Source organism: Lepisosteus platostomus, chromosome 12, assembly GCF_059453375.1.
Source record: "Lepisosteus platostomus isolate fLepPlt1 chromosome 12, fLepPlt1.hap1, whole genome shotgun sequence".
NCBI classification, from domain to species: Eukaryota; Metazoa; Chordata; class Actinopteri; order Semionotiformes; family Lepisosteidae; genus Lepisosteus; species Lepisosteus platostomus.
The window spans coordinates 11,323,264-11,343,728 of record NC_142622.1 but is presented as its reverse complement, the minus strand read 5'-3'; the positions used below and the strand labels follow the sequence as shown (position 1 = coordinate 11,343,728).

Sequence of the window (20,465 nt, the reverse complement as noted above, 5' to 3'; positions counted from 1 at the left end):
TTTGTTTTTCTATTTATCTGAATTACGACTTTATGCACAATACAATAAACCTTTTTCTCTCTGTCATTTGACAAACTTTTCAGCAAGGTTAAAAAATCTATCCCACTTTCTCTGCATTTATAGCTGCGACCAGCTTTGAATTATTAATTTGAATTACTAACTAGTAATTAATAATTAATGGATCAATGGTCAAAAATTAGACTGAGTAAGCAACAAGCAGCCTGAACTACAAATATTGAAATGCAAACACTATTACACCAGACACACTGAATGCTGAATGTTGCAAGTATCATTCTGATGTTATTCAAATGAACTGGATATATTTTGAGATTTCATGTTTAAATGAGTTAACTCTAGCCAAAGAATTATAATTTTCAACTGGTTAATTGTAATAAACCTTTTCGGACAAGATTGAAATTTCTGTGTTTAATTTGCATTCTTTCACTGGCTGAAATTCAGTGCGCAGTAATGAGCACATTACTTGTTGTTATGTTGTCTGCAACAGGGCAGCTAATGGCTCACCACAAATAGAGCAAATCTGTTATTTGTCTAAATAGCACAACCACAGCCACACATTTTCTTTTATCACATTAATTAGAAAGCAGCTGTAGAGAATCGAAGAAAAGACCAGACTCATTTCTCAGATCATTAAAGCTCTTAAATTAAAACTTAATAACACTGCTCACATTGTGTGGGTTCGGAGAGTAAGAAGATTCAATTTAATTGCATCACCAATGGAAACCCAAATTTACAATTCTGGGGAAAACGCAGACAGAAAAGAATGATAATTCTAATTCTAATGACAGTTAATGACCAGGTTCCCTGTGGAATTCTCTAGAGACTTAGTATGGTCCTCTTAATTGTACTTTTCTAAAAACACCAGTGTCTAAACTTCCATCCATCCACTTATCAGAAAACTTTATATTCGTGGAAAGGCTTGCAGCAACATGCAGTCTACCCTGTAAGTATTGAGGAAAGTCAGGTGTACACTCTGTATGGGAGACCAGTGTCTTGCAGGGCACAGGTGCCTACACAAAAGCACAGAGGGTTACTTTAAAGACACCTGTATCAGAACTTTCTAATGAACATGACAATAGTGCTACTCATTAGGTGCTACTAATACAACCCTACTCATTAGGAGAATCCAGCAGGACAGGGAGATGTCATGTTTGCAGTACTGTACGGTCATGACTCACTGTTTTCAAGGGCACAATTCATGTTTATTTAAAACAACTCTCCCCATATTCAAGGTAGATGTGTCACACTCAAGGGCATTTCCGTAAGCGCTGATAAAAACATTCAATTTTATCTTATCAAGGCTTATACATTTTCTTAACATTTTCTTTAGGTTCAATAATTCCACTTCCTTCTGACACTCTCAGTGCTGAACACTTTCTACCTTATTGTATAGCTATGCAAAGGTACTATTTTTTTCATCCTTCATCGTTAATGTCCTTGAGTAACAGAGACAATTATTTAGGAGAAAATTAGCTTTATACAGTAATCCATTACTTGTGTATGGTTTAACTTTTAAAAATTACTATGAAGCTGTGTGAAAACAATCTCTGATCTATGCTGTGTGTATACAGTTGCTAAAGAAATACACACAGCATATTAAACAAAATGACAGTAAAATGTGTTATTTATTTAAAAATGAATTCCTTACACAAATGCAACAGTAATGGGTTACAAATAATTACTTTTAACTATTTTAAAGCTCTTTTTGAATTTTGAGCATCACACTAATAACTTACAACTTAATATCCCACAGCAAACATTTCAATAAAACAATTACATCTAAAAAGTCGTAATAATACAGGCCTAACACATAGCTCCAATCTAAATGAATGTTTAGAAAACGTGATAAAGGGATGTGCTATTAAAATGTATTTACTGCACTGTACAATTATATTATTAGTTATAAGAAAGAAGTTCTACACAGGAATAGTTCAATGTGTCTTTTGAATAAGAGTTTTCAGTAAATAGTATATGTCAAAGTATATCCCAAGGATTATTTCACATAGTAGTTTTTAAAACATAGTATTCCCACAAAAAGTATGGTGTTATGTTTGAATGTTGTGAATTATACTAGAAAATTCTAAATGAAACATTTAGATTTTTCTATTCTTAATATAAATTGTTAATTTACAGGTAAAGCAAACCTAACTACTCTAAGCAAAGTTAAGGTAAAGGATATTTTCCATCTATAATTTACATATTGGAAAGTGATATTTTTAACATTTAAGTTTTTTCAACTTATTTTACAGATTGGTATTTGTTTCCATATTTTTCCTATGCCTGTCTAATATAGCAAAGTATAACATCTAACATCTTATATTTCTTCAGACTTAATTTGGTCAGTGGAACAGTGGAAAACTCTAAATTCCTAATCGGTCTTCTTTTTCAAGTGGCAAATAAGTCTCTGGTGCAACACATCAACACTGATGATCTACGGAGTAAGCATTACTCATGTAACAATGCTTACATCACAATTTTTATCTGTAAAACAAGCCTCACAAAGTTCTTTTCTTCAATGGCTCTCCTTTTGTTTTGTAGTGTCACATTACTGTAAAACAGCAAAGAAAATCTATCTTTAGTATGAAACACGTGTCAGCGTTTCCTCCAGTTAATTCCTTCCTAAGGCCTTTCGTCCCCTGGCTCTGGGTATGCCATTTTTTTTAAAGAGAACAAAACCCCACAACCAGGAAATTAACAGTCAGACTAAATTAAATATATAAAGACTTGTGAAACAGGTCCCTAGGAAGGTCCTGGAGGTGCTCAGTAGCGTTAAAGGGAACTTTTCAGACATGAGTAATTTTCACTGCTCGTCGAGCAATGTGCAATGTTTTTATGAGATGTACATGAACCATATTGTGAGGTAATCAACTCTAAAAGCACCTACAGTGGACAGCAGTTATGATTTTAATATTTCACAAATATGGAATTTTTAAATAATGGTAAACACAGATTTTATTTGGTGACCCTTATTGAGAAGGATTTCTTAAACTGGGATCCACCATTCAGAAGAGATTACAAATCCCCAAATTAAACTGAAGTGAAAAGGGACAAGAGATTCTGTAGGAATGTTTTGCACAATGTAGTCTTATACCAGCTTACTACACTGCATCCATATGCTTTCTTAAGAAGCGCTTCAACATTTCAACTGAAATGCACACAGCAGGAGAAACACAGCCTTGCTTTTAGTTCAAAGTATATGTAAAATAAACAGTAAGAAAGGTTAAAAGTGGGTATGTAACACAGGAGACAGCTGTTTGCAAGTGTTTATGCTGTGTAGATGATGCAAAATTGATAAAAAGCTGACTCAGACTATAGCCTGTGACTTCCTTTTGGTTAGTGCAGATAAGGTATGATCAAAGCAAGAACTGTTTATTGGGACTTCAATAAAAGTACTTAAAAATATGAAAGAACTGATCTCTATGAGTCACTGCTCATTCAAAAAAAAAGTGTCATATTGGATTTTTTATAGAGCACAGCTACTTCTATTTCTCATAAACGGAACATCACAAAAAACAAAACAAGCACTGCAGTTTTAATTCATACCAACATATGTCAATTCATAATTCAAAACAATTCATTTAGTTTTCTACTGTAAATTCAATTCATGATAACACACGAAAACACAAATTTAATCTAAATTAAATTTAGAAACACTGGTGAATAGACCTGTTTTTAGTCAGTGATATCGTCTCTCCTTTCAATGTATGAACTGTTTCTCTCATGTTAATGCTTTATCTAAACCTCCAAAATACATAATCCCTGTGTACGTGCTCAAAAGAGCATTGTGACTTTGGTTTAGTCTTAGTAAAGTCAAGCATCTGTCCATAAGTACATAAAATGTACACGGCAGGGTTAAAAGCTGGAAAATGGAGGGTCAGCTGAACATTTAAAGAGTGGAAAACAGGTTATGTTTTTTTAATGTGATTATTAAAGGCTGATTGAAACTGGAAATTTCCTTGACAAATCATATCCAACTCAAAAAGAAAAAAGTCAACATACAAAAAATATTGCTAAAATATTACTAATATGTATTACTACTATATATTAATATATTCCATTTGAATCTGTAATGATTTGAATATACATGGCTTGTTGTAAAACTGTTGATTTTAAAACAACTTCATCCATCTTGAAAATGACCATTCAGTTTCAAGAATATCTTTTTTAGATATTCACACATTACCTTGGTTTAGAAAGGTGTGTTACATGTACTAAAAGAGTTCTGGCTGGAAAATGAAATAAAAAGGAAAATTATGTAATATTAGCTCAAAATGTAAAATACTGTTTTCATTAACTGATGGTTCCCAATCTGCAGTAAATACAGAGGTAAATGGCTAAACGTTCTCTGTCTAAAAGTGAAAAAGAAAGACCAGTAATGTTATATATGTTCCACAGGGAAAAAGTGCCTCTGTCATTTCATTACCCACAGGAGGGGCAGTTTTAAGATCTGGATTGAATTCAAACCACAAGCAATAGCACTGAAGATATGAAAGTAAACAGAGAACAGTTCTCAAGTTAAAAGGCAGAGCCACTGTGTAAACTGTCTTAATGCCAGGGAGGAGTTTCACTGAGGTAATCAAGAAATGTATACTGAAAACCACAGTTATTTTCCATTTGTTGCTAAAACGAAAACTACATGGTTCAACTCAGCCAGTGAAATTTTACATTAACGTTTTCAAAGAAATACTTAAAATAAGTATGATTAATACCGAGTGCCTTTCATTGCTGAATAAACTTTCCTTCGGATTTGGCCTGCAAATATTGATTGTTTAAGCCAAGATCACCTTTTAGTGTTTGAGTGTAATATGATGATCATTTTGGAAGAATACAGATCTTTAAGATAATAACACTTTTGGTTTCAATTAACAAATAGAATTCAAACATATGGTTACTGGCAAAATCAATAAAAGTAAAGAAAAAGGACCAAGCTAAAAGCACAATGCACAGTTCTAATTTGTGACAAAGTTTACAGTGAATCTATCCGGGGACACTTGTGAGTCATTTTTCTCCCACTATTACCCAGTCCTGTCATACTGTGGACGTGCATAAAAATGCCTTCTGTTTCCTGTGTTTTTAGTGCACTCGTGCTGTCCTTGCAGTCCTTTTCATTTCTGCGTCAGCAGGATAGTTTCCCAGTGAAGTCATAGAGCAGACTTCAGGCCCTCAGTGTTGTCTATGCACAATTCCAGATGTATAATGGATAAAACAACAGCCTGACTCCGGATGCAATCTCTGTCTGCCTTGGTGTCCTTCATGTTTTCTTATCAGTTTGAACCACTGCAAAAGCCCTGATGCCAAGGGTGTTGGTTATACATAGCTCCGAAGAATTGCTAGACATCACCTACTGTACCCAGTCAGATGTTGAGAGATTGAGATTATATTTGAAATATACTGTCATTATTTTTTCTCCCGCTGGCAAACCATAGAATCCAGAAGACTGAGAACATAAGTCATCCCCAGAGGCCCAGCAGCTTCTATGCTAAGATTTATGTTCATCACTGGATATTCTATCATTTATTTTTAATTTCTAAGGGATACTGCAGATCCAAAAAGTGCGCCTATCCATTTGCAGGCTCATATATGACTACCATTTATTAACTATTGGACATTTCCATGTTTAATGAGCTTGCAAGCCAACACACCCTCTTGACACAGAGTACATAAAGCAACATTTACTGATTATCCTCTCAATTGTTTTTTAACATGGTAGTCTGGCAGGTGCCTGTTTACACAAACGGAAGTTTTTCCTGGGAGGTTCGGGGTTATTTTACCTACTTTCCAGTCATTCCATTTTGAGACTCCTTTTGTGATATATTCTGTGTCGGTTCTGTGTAATTCACAGCTGTTTGCTCTTCTTATATTAATATTTGCCGTGATAATTACCAGAGCAAACACAGGCCTTTCGGAGTTCACAGAAAGAAAACTGCGCTCAAGGAAAACAAAGCTACATCATGTGGTTCACCAAAAGCCTCTGTGAAGCCGATCTACTTTTTTTCCCCTTAACATGTTTTTCACGTAATAAAATTCAACAAAACTGTTTTAGTATTAAGACCCAGCTGGGAAAATACAGAAATGAGTTTTTCAAGTTTGAAGTGATCAAATCAGACCACAATTTTATGGTACACATACTGTATAAAGAGAGAGCAATAGGAAAGGTGAAGTAACTTTTGGTGAAATGTAGCCTATTATGATTTATTATTATAATTATTCCTCAAGTATAATTTATCTTCAGCACACGCATTTCAATCAATCGCATGTTTCTCGAGTCTGGACTGTGGGAAGGATGTGTTAGAGGCCTAAAATTCTCAGGTGCTACTGTCACTGTGTAGTCTGTGTTGTAACAGAACACTTTGTTTCAGTTTTCTTTGTCGTTTTGTCCAGACAGCTGGTTTCAGGTAGTTCTCTAGCACGTTGCCATTTTGTGCCATTTTTGGAACCCTGCTCTCTGGAAAAATAACAATTAGTCCCGGGAAGTTTACGGGCACTGACAATAACAGTACACCTACAGTATGCTGTAGCCTCTCTACAGTCTGGATCTTACCCTGTGTGGATCCCTAAAGAGTCTCTAGTGGGATCAAGGTCCAGCAAGAGGTATAATATAGCTTACGCAGCAGTGCAAAAGCTGTGAGTCTCTGAAATACACTGCATCTGCTATAAATCAGGGGGATAATAAATAAATATTAGCCTGTCTAATAAATATTAAACCTGGTCACGCACTTGCTTTATCTTTGAATTTCCTTTACTTTGGCAAAACACCCTGAAATGAAAACAGAGAGACATAGAAGGTAAAAACGCCAGGGCTGCTGAAGTGTGGGTGGCTTTGACAACCTGCACTAAAAATATTTCTTTCCATTTGGTTAAAGAGGAGATAAAAAGGGGCTGTCATTTTTTGACGATTAAACGGAAAACATCCTCTGTGTTTCCTTTGCTCATATTTTCCTTAATGTACAACAAAATGAATTAAAATGACGGTGTGGTGCTGGTTTTCAGTCTCAAAACCATGTCATGTGGCAGAAAACTCTGATTTTACTCTTTAACAAAAAAAATAGAATTCAGAATGTCAGTCTATACAACAGCACTGTTTTCATTTTTGTTATATTTAGAACAAATTAAACACTTGTAGGTTTGGCACTGATGTAACCCCATAACTTCAGAAAGACTCCAAAAGACCTTTGGGCTACAGTTCATGGATGATTTAGTGCCATATCATCAATTGCTAGTCCATCCATCTTTTGACAGCATATATACAGTATACAAGAAGCTTTCTGAGGCACTTCAAACTGTCTACACAAAGACAACACAACGTCAGTGACAACTGTGAGCAACAGCTGTTGGGAATCTCATTGTTCAGATGTGTTCAGTTATATTACATCAATATTGTACTTTGATATTCTGTGAGTCTCCAAGAAGATAGAATATTTGACAGCAATATGTAATGATGGAGCTCAATGGCAAATGAAAAGAAACCAGCTTCAGTAAAAAAAAAAAGAAAAAAGCTCAGTCTTTGTTTCTGTTACCACTTCCAATCACCAAAAGAAGTTCACTAGTTACAACAGATCTGTAAGACTGAAAGAAGACTGTAAGTAAAAGACAGGAAATTCTGAAAGATTAAGACAAAATCAGGACTGGCAAAGATGGGCAAGATTGGCCTTATCTAGGAAGCAATTAGTTGCTGTATTTGCTTTTACTTTTTGTTCCAGAAATTGTGTGTTCACACCAGCAGTATGTTTACAAAACCTTGCTTTACAATTAGATTAATTTCATGAATTAGATTAATCTCTCAGGTTTGACAGAAACATAATATCCCTTTAACAACAAAAGGCGATTCGGTGCCAGCTACGTAGGAAAAATACACTAAAGTCCATTTACAAAATCACATAATGAGCTAGACCATGCATGTCAAGCTAGAAAAGAATTTAACTGAAGCCAATCCTTCAGCTAATTTCAAAACTCTAAGTCACAAATAACACAACTGTTGCTATGTAACTACTTTTAGCATAGGTTAACACAGGCAATTTCCTGATAATTCCTCTATGAACACTGCCAGCCCTTGTAATCTTAAAATGCTGTGTTGATGCTGTGTTTTGGATTTATATTACCTGAAATCCAAAACACACTGTCTGTCCATGGCACCTTCTGTTAGATTTTCAGCTCAAAAGCCATGAGCTTTAGTGAAGTGAGAGTGCACCATTGAGCACAAGAGTCAACAGGCTGCAAAGTTTAAAGATCTTTAATATTGCAACACAAAATGCCCTTGAGAAACAAAATACTTCATTTGCAAGTGTTAATTATAGTACTGACACTTTCTTTAAACCCAAGTGCTACTTGAGAGGCATTTTTATTTTGAAAAACTAAAAATGAAGTGCTGTTAATTAAGAAGCTGCACACTTATAACCTATACTGCTGAGCCAGTCTTTGTCCTCCTCCATTCTGTTTCACTGAAGGACTGTAACATTCATTTCATTTCAAACTCCTTTATCAAGTGCAGGATCTCGGGGAGCCAGAGCAAGCAAAAAGGTGTTAGGTAGGATACACCAGGATGGGACGCCAGTCCATCACAGGGCACACACAGACACACACCCACCCCAGGGCCAGTTTTCCCCAGTAGCCAATTAATTAAGGAGCACCAGGAGGATATTGAAAAATCATTTGTTTTATTTTCATCTTCCTTGTATTATTACACTGTATAACTGTTGTTTACTTATTAAACTTGCAACACTACAAGCTTAATAAGTAAACAGTTAACACTGTTAACTATTGATCTCGCAATGACTTCCCTTGGATTGACGTCCTCATCTTGTTTCTCATTCCTCAGTCTTTACTCCAGGCAATGAAATCCCTCACAGATGCCTTATGATTTGATTAAATTCTACAAGGAAAAAATCACCCTCTATTGCACTTATGATCGCATACAATAAGCTGGCTCTGCATTGCTCCATTCATGTGTCTGGGGTAAAGATAGTACTGGATGGTTACGAAAGCAAGCAACTCTTAAGAAAATACTTTTCATTTTTTGTAAGCACCTAAAACTAGCAAAAAGACTTAAAAAAATAGATTACATTATAGTTCTAGTAACAGGGAGCATCTGATTCACCTTAAGAGTCGTGAAGTATTTTGATGATTTCTTTAAGGCCGAGCTGAAGTCGACTACATACACATTATTTTTGTTTTTGATAAGAAGTATCAAATCAATATAGAGTTCAAGTGCTTAGATTTCGACAGAAAGAATCCAAAACACACGGCTGAACTGAAGCATGCAGTCTTTTGGGTTGAATATGATAAAAATTTATATTATTTATTGTGTAATAAATTATTGAGAGCACAAACCGAACATCTCTGCTGGAGGGAGTAAGGAAATGAGTGTTGAAGACTGATTGATTTACTTCAATGAGCCAGTGTCCAGTGAGGTCAAGAGAAATGTTTGCCTACCCTATCACACTGAAACTAACCAGATTTCCAACTTACATTGAATATTCTCAGAGAGTGAATATGGGTATAACTTGGAAATTAGGTAACTTAATATTCAACAATAGTCTCTGCTGTACTACTGAAATATACTGTATAACAAGGCAACCCTGTTAAATTTAATCAAGATTGCTTCTGAAAGCACAATGGTGAAATAACAAGCAAAGAGTGTTAAGTGCTAATGGAGTTAGCACTTTCTTTTTCAGTTTAAGACTTATTTTTTATTTCAATTTAAGATCCTCATGCAACATAAGGTCACAGTTTTGTGCTTTTCAGAAGCTATATTTTCAGAAACATTTTATTTAGAGTAGCCTGTATTCTGACTACCAATCTGAATAGGAAACGTATTAAACTGAATTTCACAAATTCTGAAAATTCCAGCGACCAAACTTGACCAGTTTATTTCTTGTAATTTACAGAACAAGAATCAAAGCTCATTTGAAAAAAATAATTTCTTACTTGACAACAAATGAATAATTATTAATAAACTATTTGGAACACCTGCACAGTGTCAAACCTTTGCAACTAAATAATTTTAAAAAACGGTAAACATTTCATTTAGATATTACTTCTTTGCTAAAAATCTTTTCTAAAAGTATTTCAATTTTTTTAACTCTACCTATTAACTTTATAACAGACAGGCATGTTTTTACTAAGATCAAAACATTTTTTATGTTACTTGCAGGTATTCCAGCACATGCATACTGCAGGTTGCACACATTTCTTATATAGTATACATTACGCTATAAAGTGTACAGTTCTTATAATCCTATATTTACTATAGATTACAGAGGCAAAACGCAGCATGACAAGACACTTAAATGTAAAGTGAACATTATTATATATAGTAGTTCAGGTGGGTAGCTGTGTCAGCATGCGTAGGCTGCAAAAGAACAAGTAATAGGTTTATTCCATGCTGAAAAGAGAAGAAAGAAAACACAATGTTTCGGCCATGGAGCCTTTCGGCCATGACACCTGAAGAAGGCTCCACGGCCGAAACGTTGTGTTTTCTTTCTTCTCTTTTCAGCACAGAATTATATTCCTTGTTTATTATAAATATATATATTCAATAATATATATTGCAGATATTTAAAACTAGAAAAGGTGATATGAGCCACAGCTCTTTCGATGGCTAATAGCACTCACAAAAAAGCAACCAATTTTACAAAGAAGGGGCAAGAGTGTGCACTGGCACAGGAAAGCAACTTCAAATAAAGCATTCAAATGGTTTGAACCACATGAAGTAAAATGTTTCCTGGTTGAAATCGAAAGCTGTGTTCATATATGCAAATTAAACTTTTAAAATTAAAATATCTTTAGAAACTATGCACAACCAGCCTTGCAGAAGTAATGTCAGTAGATATCGGTAATAAACTCCCAATGATTTGTAAAACAAACAGGATGATGAAAATGATAAAAAGTATAGGAAATTACACAAAATGCACATCAATTTGTAAGACTGAAAAGAGAATGTACCTATATTCATTTAAAAAGATGGCAATAGAAGGTCAACATTCAAGAAACTTCATTCTGTACTTGGGTTCATCCTCTTGAGACCACTTTTTTCTGAAAGAGCCAAATTTTTTAACATTATTTAATCAACTTCAAATTAGAAATCATGGGAATCAGAAGCAAAAGTGTTCCTGTATTACACGACAAAGTTTAAAAAAAATGCTTTACCTACTGAATGTCCGTAACTACACAATAAATGACTACGTTCTTTAGGTCTGGTATGTGTTAGGGCATGTTGGAAAACTTCTGGTGAAACGCATGCACTCATGGCGTCTTACATTTTCCATAATCTCTCATTTTGCAAATGTTCAATTTAATACAATAATAGCATCCATCGGTGTTGCTAAAGTTATGAAATACTGTTGACAGCATGGTTAACTGTGAGGGTAGGAACTTAGTCTAATTTTCACACCTTTTAGACTTCAACAGATAACATAACTTCCTGTTAGCTGGAACTGAGGGGACTCAACACATGAGTTACTGTCTGTTTCATTAATGATTCTGACAAAAGAGGTCTCAGAACACAGAAGTTTAGGCTTGTCTTAACTCTTGACTATGAAGACAAACTTGTCCTTACAAAGTCAGTAGTGTAACAGGGGCTATTCAGTATGGCATGCCACTATACTGTACAACACACTGATTTGGTGTGTTGACAGAATGTCTGCCTTTTGTAGAAACAGAACAAGAGTAGTTCCTGAATTCATGTCCAGGGTCTCACGCTGTTACTAACTGGATAAACTAACTCACTGCCTAATCACAATGGTGAGATGACTTTGAAGATAAGGTCCATGATGACTCTGCAAGTGTGTACATATTTCACTAGTGGTTCACATGATCCTATTGTCTGCACTGATCAGAACCTCTCGCAGCATTCAAATGCAGTTTTAAAAACTTTTACCAGACAAAGAAAACGTCACTACAAACAAATTAGTTCTGTAGTTCTTGATGGCCACATTTTAGTTTTATTCTGCATTTAATGTTACAGTAGGGTTAATATGCCACTGTTTTCTATGTTATGCATTCAGAAAAGACAAGCTATTACATTTTCTACATGTAAGGCATGAACGTTGTATTTCAATGCTGAATCCAGATTTTGAAATGCCAGTTAAATACTTTCTACAGATGTCTGAATTCAGCAAGCATTGAAAAAGATGGACCTGTTTTATACGACTCATGAGCTACACACATGCTGACGTTGCAGATGCAGTACGTAACGTATCATTTCCTTTGCAGCTTATAAACACAGGAGGCCCAGATCCTATTGCAGGTACAATAAGGTCTCACTTCTCTATGGCTCCAAAGTCAGGCAAGGCAAAGAAATTTTATTTTTTCCAGTTAACTTTCTGAAAATATCTGATATTATTGAGTCTTGTAGGACTATGGTTGGAAGGAACTAGAAATGAAATAACTGCAAATGCAACCCTCCTAACACGAAAAAGTTTACACATGTGTATCTTCACACAACACAGTGAAGCTGTAGTGTCATCAGCAGGACCAAGATCGGACAGCAGTTTCTAGACATATCAGTTTATCAGGAACAAGTAATAGGTTTATTCCATGCTGAAAAAAAGAAGAAAACCCAACGTTTCAGCCGTGGAGCCTTCTTCAGGTGTCAGGTGTGCTCACACCTGAAGAAGGCTCCACGGCTGAAACATTGTGTTTTCTGTCTTCTTTTTTTCAGCATGGAATAAACCTATTACTTGTTCCTTTGCAGCCTACGCATGCTGACGCAGCTACCCACCTGAACTATATCAGTTTATCTGATATTTGTTCTAAACCTTCACCATAGATTGCTACCATATATTTGCAGTTTTTTGCGTTTATGGTAGAGAGCAAATTGTGACCCATAGCAAAAACTTGGAAAATGACACAATTGTGGTATATGATTATTGAAATAATTGATGGCCACATCTAAAAAAAATCATTAAACCAAAATTTAATTGACCACTACCCTACTCTTTTTCCTTTCAGGGAAAGGGTCCTCTAATTTTATTTTATTTCTTGATGTACAGTAGTTGCTGGATAATGATATACTATTATTGAGGGTGTATCCAACCACTAACCAAAATGTTTCTCATTTATAGACATTTCTCTGTCTTTTGATTCTGATTACCCAAAACAAAAAGTAGGCAGCCTTACCAATTTCATGATTTACTTAGTTTGCTTTATGGAAAAATTATTTTGAATTTAGATTTCATGTCACTGAATTTGCAGATGTGTTTGTAGAAGAAAACACAACAGTTTTACATCAATAGCTCATTGGGCACATGCATAATGTTATTTACTTTTTAAACAGTAGGTTTGCTTACTATTTGAACAGTATTGCTCCTTGGAAGAACAAAATACTGAGCTCAAAAGACATGACATTAATTAATGCAAGACCAGAAAAAGATACAATCATCCCTGGTTGAGTAATAAATATAACTTAATTGCTACGAGCATGTCTGAAGATCTCAGAAGAAATTAGATGTTTTACCTGTGTTACTGCTTTGACAATCGGCAAACTACACCAAACATGAAAATTGGCTCTGTGAGTGACAGGTCACGTCACCACTTGTAAAGCAGTCACCCTACCAGTCCAGAACCATCACATTCATGTGACAAGTCTGTGCAAATGTTTGACTGTATCTTATTATTTGCAAGAAAAAAAGATCTTTACATTCGGATACCATTCAGGAGTAAGACCTTAACAGCTCTGAGATGGAGTTGTCATTTGCTGTGGTCCAGAGAAGATCTGAGCTAAATTGATACCTCTGTTTTATTTATTCATCTATCTTTTTACTGATTATAATACATATGTATGCATGTATATGGTTATGGTTGTAGGGTATTTAACAATCATTAAGATGTCTTTCTACTCAAATATTTTGGTATGTCCACAGATGCTCTTCTTGCGGCTCAAGGTTGTAAGGTCAGAGTCGACTGATTTTTAGGATTGGTGGGCTGACATTATGTTTGATTTGTTTTCTGCACTGGGCTTCTCATTTAATGCCATACTTTTAACTGGTCTTGTGTGGTTAATTCTTTACAAAGTTTGGGTTTTACATGAATTCAAGGGATATCTTTTTGGTTTTCTTTACAAACCACAATTAAATATTTAAATATTTGGTTGTACACAGGCAAACCCAAAAAAACGTTGGATTCACTACCCTTAAATCTGCCTGTATAATATTCCAAGCAGTAAGAAGGTTGAATAAAGGGAAAAAACCATGAAGTTTATCTGGTGGGCCAAGCAGCTTGTTCCCCCACACTGGCCCATAGGAATTCCATAACCCACGGTCATTATGCTTGTGCTTTCATCTCATGTTGCCTAGGAACAAATCCAGGTTTGATGACTTTAACTAAACGCTGGGCAGAAATTGCTGACATCACATATTTTAGCAGACAGTTTCAATAAGGCAGGAAAGCGACTGAACTGCGTGAGGACAAATGTTACTGAGAAGCGTGCCCCAGCCAGGCCATGCTGAGACAGCTGAGCAGAGCACTGTGAGGAAGTATCTCTGATGTACCCATTCCTCACAGACACAGAACGCTGTTTTCACAGCTGAAGGAAAACAGCATCTAATATTTAAAGAGAGAAAATAATGAGAAGCCCTTTATTGTTCTTTTCTGTAGTGAGGGCACACAGAGCCCCCCTTTGGTAAAACAGAATACTATTGACCACAAACAAAATTGTTCATTAAAGTCCTTTTTCTGTTAGTCCTTCAAACCGGAGGGGGTATTGTGCAGGTCAATTAGCATGCAGCTAAAGGGGATTTTCATTGTTATAATGCATACCACTTTTACTTCGGGAGAAAAAGGATTACATGGGGGAACTTTTTTATGTGATTTAATGGTGGCCATTCCCTTGAACTTAGGAAGTCTCTTTGACCGAAGGGTTATTGACTTACCAAATCTGGAAATGCTGTATTGCTGTGAGCCTTCCTGTTTATTGTGCTGACAGAATATGTTTACCGATTTTAAACAGGCTTCTGAATGCCATATGCTAGTTCCCATAAAGTTAGTTTCCGATCTCATCAGTAAGTTACATAAACTACAAAGTGTATCATGAGAGGCATTTTAACAGCTAATAACAGTCAAAGGAATTTTTTTTGTAGAATTTTGAAAGTGTGGTTCATATAGTGCAGTACATTTCCTCTCTGAATAATATCAGGAATAAATCTTCAATTTGTACTGTAATTTTGCACCTACAGTTGAAGTGCTAGAAAAAAAGCCAAGGAAAGCTGAAGATTAAGGAAAGTGAGTACATGAAAATACAATATTGTAGTCATACTTTAACAGACGGGTTGATAAGGTACTTATTAAATGTACTTAAAAAGTGTTCTATGACTAGAAGGATAATTACGATATTAACATAATATAGAGTTTATTTATATCTCAGAGCATAATACTTACCAGTATTGCTAAATTAACTTCAAAGAAGTATAATAAAATATTTATATAATATATAAGTGAAGTTCACCTCAGTGGTGCACACAATTTTGCATCACAATTTACAATTTAAAAGTGATTTTTCCCAAAGGATGTGGCTATGTATTGTAACACACCACATACAGCATGATGGTATGCTGGAATGCAAACGTGGATGTGATTGTGGTGATGATCACCTGTTCTTGCACCTGTGACCAGAGATATAAAAAGCCTGGTAAAATGTGCACTAATCATAGCTGAACCAAAATGCCTAGACTGCTACAAGGTAGAAGAGTAGAGGCCATTGAGAAGTCTGTGATGAAGATAATAGTGTCTACAGTCCACACTGCCTTGATGCTGAATAACTGGAATAGAGCACATGTATTATACTGAGCTACATTATGTCATGGATGATAATAATAATTTCTTACACTTATATGGCACTTTTCTGGACTCTCCACTCAAAGCGCTTTACATGTAATGGGGACTCCCCTCCACCACAACTAATGTGCAGCCCCACCTGGATGATGTGACGGCAGCCATAGTGAACCAGAACGGGCAACACTCATCAGCTATCAGTGGGGAGGAGAACAGAGTGATAAAGCCAATTCATATCACCCTGCAACTCACAACTGGCAACCCACTGAAGCTAAGCAGATGTGAGCACGGTCAGTACCTGGATGGGAGACCTCCTGGGAAAAACTAAGGTTGCTGCTGGAAGAGGTGTTGGTGGGGCATTTTAAACATGAATGTACCATAAGTGCCCCAGCATTACTAAAACATACATCAGCCTTGTTCTTGAATAAAAAAATATAACAATACATTTATTTTGTTGTGTTTAATGCATCTCAGTATATAACACAAAGTCTTTGGCAATCCCACCTGACTTCAGCAGAGCCTGCTCAAACATTTATTATTTATGTATTCACTGACCATCATAAATGTAAACGAAGCAAAAATGTTCATGGTAAACCGCCAGCAAATGCCTACCCGTCCACCATTTTATTCTGACACCTCAGGCTCCCCCCGTCTTGGGAACCACTGCTCCAATTGCACTGAAACTTGGCTGAGCAATCGAGGGTGCTTTCCGATTGGCCTCTTGCGCAAACTGCCTCTTTGTAACGACCATTTGGACAACTGACTACTCCAGAAGTTCATCACACTAAAACCTGCTCCTCACATATTGCAGTGAATTTTTTTTATGGCCACAACAGGTCATCACTTGCCTGGCACAATGCTTCTTCAAAAACTGTTTGGCCGCTGACATCTGAACTCGGTAGTTTTAATCTCCCCCCCGACTTTGCTTCCAGTTGACTCACACTGTTAAAGTGGGGGTAAGACTTGCGGTTTTCTAGCATTTATTATTTAGATTTTGCTACAGTACAGCCTGTGTTTAAGCCCAAATGTTACAATAGAAAATAATTTACATACGTAGGTCAAGGTTTGTTTTTGTTTACTTTTCCATTCATTTAGGATCGCATCCTCAATTTCGACAAGCACACGCAGATTAATGGCTGGGAAATGTTAAACTGCCAACAAAGCAACTTTTGAGAAGGGAAACAAGCTGCTAAATGTGTCCTTTTAATCGTCTTCACTCCTTTTTTTAAACAAGACCCCCCCCCCCCTTTAATATCATACTGTATGTACACTCATTTTTGATAGATGTAGATCTACGTACGTGGAGCATAATCTATGCGAGAACTCAATGTACTGACAGCTATTATGTCCAAGCATATGTAAACATTGAAAACGTGACGTTAAACAGACTTCGAGTACCGTTCTTTTGTGAACCTGTTCCTGGCCATGCAAGAGTTGTTAACCTCATGCCCGTCTGCAAAACAGTTGCTCTTAGGCAAAGTTGAACGGTGTAAGCCTGCACGGCATTCGATTGGATGACTGATTCCATGGATTTTGTAGTTCACTGTATAACCTATTTTTACGGCGAAGTTTACATTGTAAATGGCAAACAATCGCACTGCTCTTAAATGTTAAACAATCACAACAATCCTAAACGTGAAACTGTGACATTGTCCGTCACGTGACAGAAACAACACACATCAAGAGTAAAACTACATTATGACCTTAAAATTCATGTATTTGTACTAGTTATTTAACGGTTTTATTTCCATTTCTGTATTGTTTCGCATTTTACACGCCTCTTCTTTTTTTCTGATGGATGTACACAATATCCCCCCACCAGTTAACTTTAAAACTGTCGGTCTCTTACGTGACTGTATATCCCCATTGCTGATACCGCAGTTCTCTCCCGTTCCGCGCAAAAAAAACCAACAAAAGTTTCTCCGTCTCTTACCTTCCAGCGTCACCTCTCTTCCAGCCCTCTTCAGCGCTTGCACCGCCTCGTCGTGAGTGGCGTCCCGGAGATTCACTCCGTTCACCGACAGGATCGCGTCCCCGACATACAGCGCCTGGGTCTGATCCGCGGCTAGACCCTTGAAGATCTTACTGATGAGTATCGGCATCTTATTTTCCTTGCCCCCCTTAATGCTGATCCCCAGTCCCCCGACCTCCTGCTTTATGACTTTGACGATTCTCTTTCTGTTAGCTATCGCCTCCGGCACTTGCTCGGGTGAATCGGTGTAAGCTGTCCTGACAGGGGCTTTGGGGCTGTTCGTGGGATCGGGGTGACCCCCGTATGATCCATTGGTGATGCCATTCAGATTGACATTCTCCCCGGGCTCCTCGTAGCTCAGCGTGAGGGCTTCTTCGCCTAAACTGGCGAGAACTTTGTGCCACCGATCCCGGACCAAAACTTCTAAAAAACCACTTTTCTGAACCCTGCTTGTCGGAACTGCTGTTGCCACCGCCATCTTTGGAACATTCTTAAAATGCCATGTCATTAAACACACTCAGGACTTTACTCTCGGACTCCGGAGAGCTTGGGAAATAGTTTTTATCCTTTTTTTTTCCCTCAGCCGCCTAATCTCTCTCACTCCCCTTATCCTTTTTGGGTGGAGCAACCCATTAGGAAATCCCACAAACACCGAGCAAAGTTTTCAACACGCAAAAAAAAAAAAAGAGAAGAGCTTTCTCCGGGAAGTTTTAACGTTTTCATTTCCTCAAAAGCTGTGAGTTACAGGTGGGACTTTTTAGATAGTTTGCATTTTCTCGGTCCCTAAACGCCAATGCTGAAATAGTTTTATTTTCACGAAGTTTCCGACGCAGGAAATTATGAAGCGTCTAAAGCCATTTCAAGGCAGATTTTAACAAATGTAACTCTGTCCAAGATGAAGTAGCAATAATGTAACTTGCAAAATCTTAGTTTGAAGCTGTTGACTGAACGGGATACACGTGTCTGTAAAACGGGATAAATTCGAGTTGCGAATTGAAATTTGAACGTCGCATTTCAAAATACATGTATATGAGGGATGGTAATGGATTAAAAATAAAGATTTACTATTTTCATTTGACGTCTTCATAAGCCGTTAGAAAATACGTTTTTAACGTGTCGGAACTGTCCATGTCCTCGCTGTATTTCTCCGCATTAGACGTTAAGGCTATTGCAAGGGAAAAAATAATGTTCTTGCTTTTTAAACGTTTCTTTTATTTTCACTGATTACAGGTGACACGCTTTAAATCGAAAGTATTATAGTTTAAAATGCAAATACTAAGATGTAAAGCTATATTAAGTAGAAGCTTAAATTTGATATGGTCTTGGTAAAAATTGCTAACATTTAAAAACAGAAACGGTGACTAGGTAAAACAACTGCTGAGATACACCTGCAAAGCCTTACGTTTTTCTTCGTAAACTCAAACGAAAAACAGATACACAGCAGTGCACTAGTCTTTCAATGTATGGGAAGTGAGCTTACACTGTACATACAGTATAGTGCAAAGATCCGGAACTCCACAAGAAGAAGAAAACGTTTAAACAAACAGCAATTTCGCATTACGCACAAATTCTGGTAAAAGAAACTGTCATGAAAGCAATAATAACTCTTTTGTCAGTTTTGTGTACCGATGCAAAGAATCCTTATCTACCGGTTGGGCTTGGGGTTAAGAATATTTCTGTGTTTTGCATACATATTCACATGGTTCAGTACACCTGAGGTGTCCCAGTTACTGAATGTGTTTTAAAAGGAATATTCGGGTACAAGAATAACACGGAACAGTGTGTAATTTGAAAATAATAACCAAACTGCGATAATCTATCAGGCATAATGCCCCTTTTATATGAAATGTTATATCAAATCTTTAAAGGCCTATATGGAACTTGCTCTCTATCCAACTGGCTTTGAATTCCTACAGGCGTTTAAAGAGATCAGAGCTATGGAACCCTGCTGTAATTCTTGAGATGTTCACAACAATAAATCTACAATATTTTTACGAATGAATGCTTTCTGTGTTTCTACCACACTTGATTCACACACTTAGCTTTTTGTCGTGATTTCGGTGCTTCCCTGCCTTCTACCATCATTTCACTGTGCTTCGATATATATATATATTTTTAAAAACGTTTGTCCTGGCAAAAGTTTTCAAAAGAAAATGCGAGATGCAGAAAGGGAGGATCAGGGAGGACAGGGTAATTTGGTATCTGCCCTGAGCTCAGATTATGTCACGAAGAAATCCTCCGGTTTGACGGTTCGCAGTTTATCATTGCCAGAGGAAAGGTGCTTGATGCTGGACCGCTACCCCTCTCAGAAATGATCATTGCCGAGTTCTTTCTTGCAGGCAAGAATACAAAACAATAATAATGTAATAATAACCATGAATCTATTTTAATAACAGTTTAAAATCTCACAGAAATACTTTAAATGGACACATAGTGTTTAACATAGTAATAAATGAAAATTCCTCGTTCGGACCTCTTTTCTTTTAATACTCCAGTTTAAAGCAGGTGCTGTGGGCGACACCTGGTGGTCAATCATCACAAGTAGCTAATAGAAGTGATGATTTTTAACCTTAATACAAAACTCAACGTACTCCAAAGACGTATTTTGAAGGGCAACAAGTATTCATAAAAAGCCTAAAGGTTACAGAACAAGAACGTATTTGCATCAAGCATTAATTTGTAGTCTATACGTTTCAACTTTTAACAACAT

At 36.5% G+C, this 20,465-nt stretch overlaps 1 protein-coding gene across 1 annotated transcript in view; it reads right to left on the bottom strand.

Moving 5' to 3' along the window:
• The window catches only part of sntb1 (syntrophin, basic 1), a 43,309-nt gene extending 24,398 nt beyond the window's left edge, over nucleotides 1-18,911 (bottom strand). The window contains exon 1 of the mRNA XM_088600968.1: nucleotides 17,717-18,911. Coding sequence (XP_088457094.1) covers nucleotides 17,717-18,263 — 547 coding nt within the window. The 5' untranslated portion in view covers nucleotides 18,264-18,911. The remainder of the gene's footprint in view (nucleotides 1-17,716) is intronic.
• Nucleotides 18,912-20,465: the final 1,554 nt, after the last annotated feature.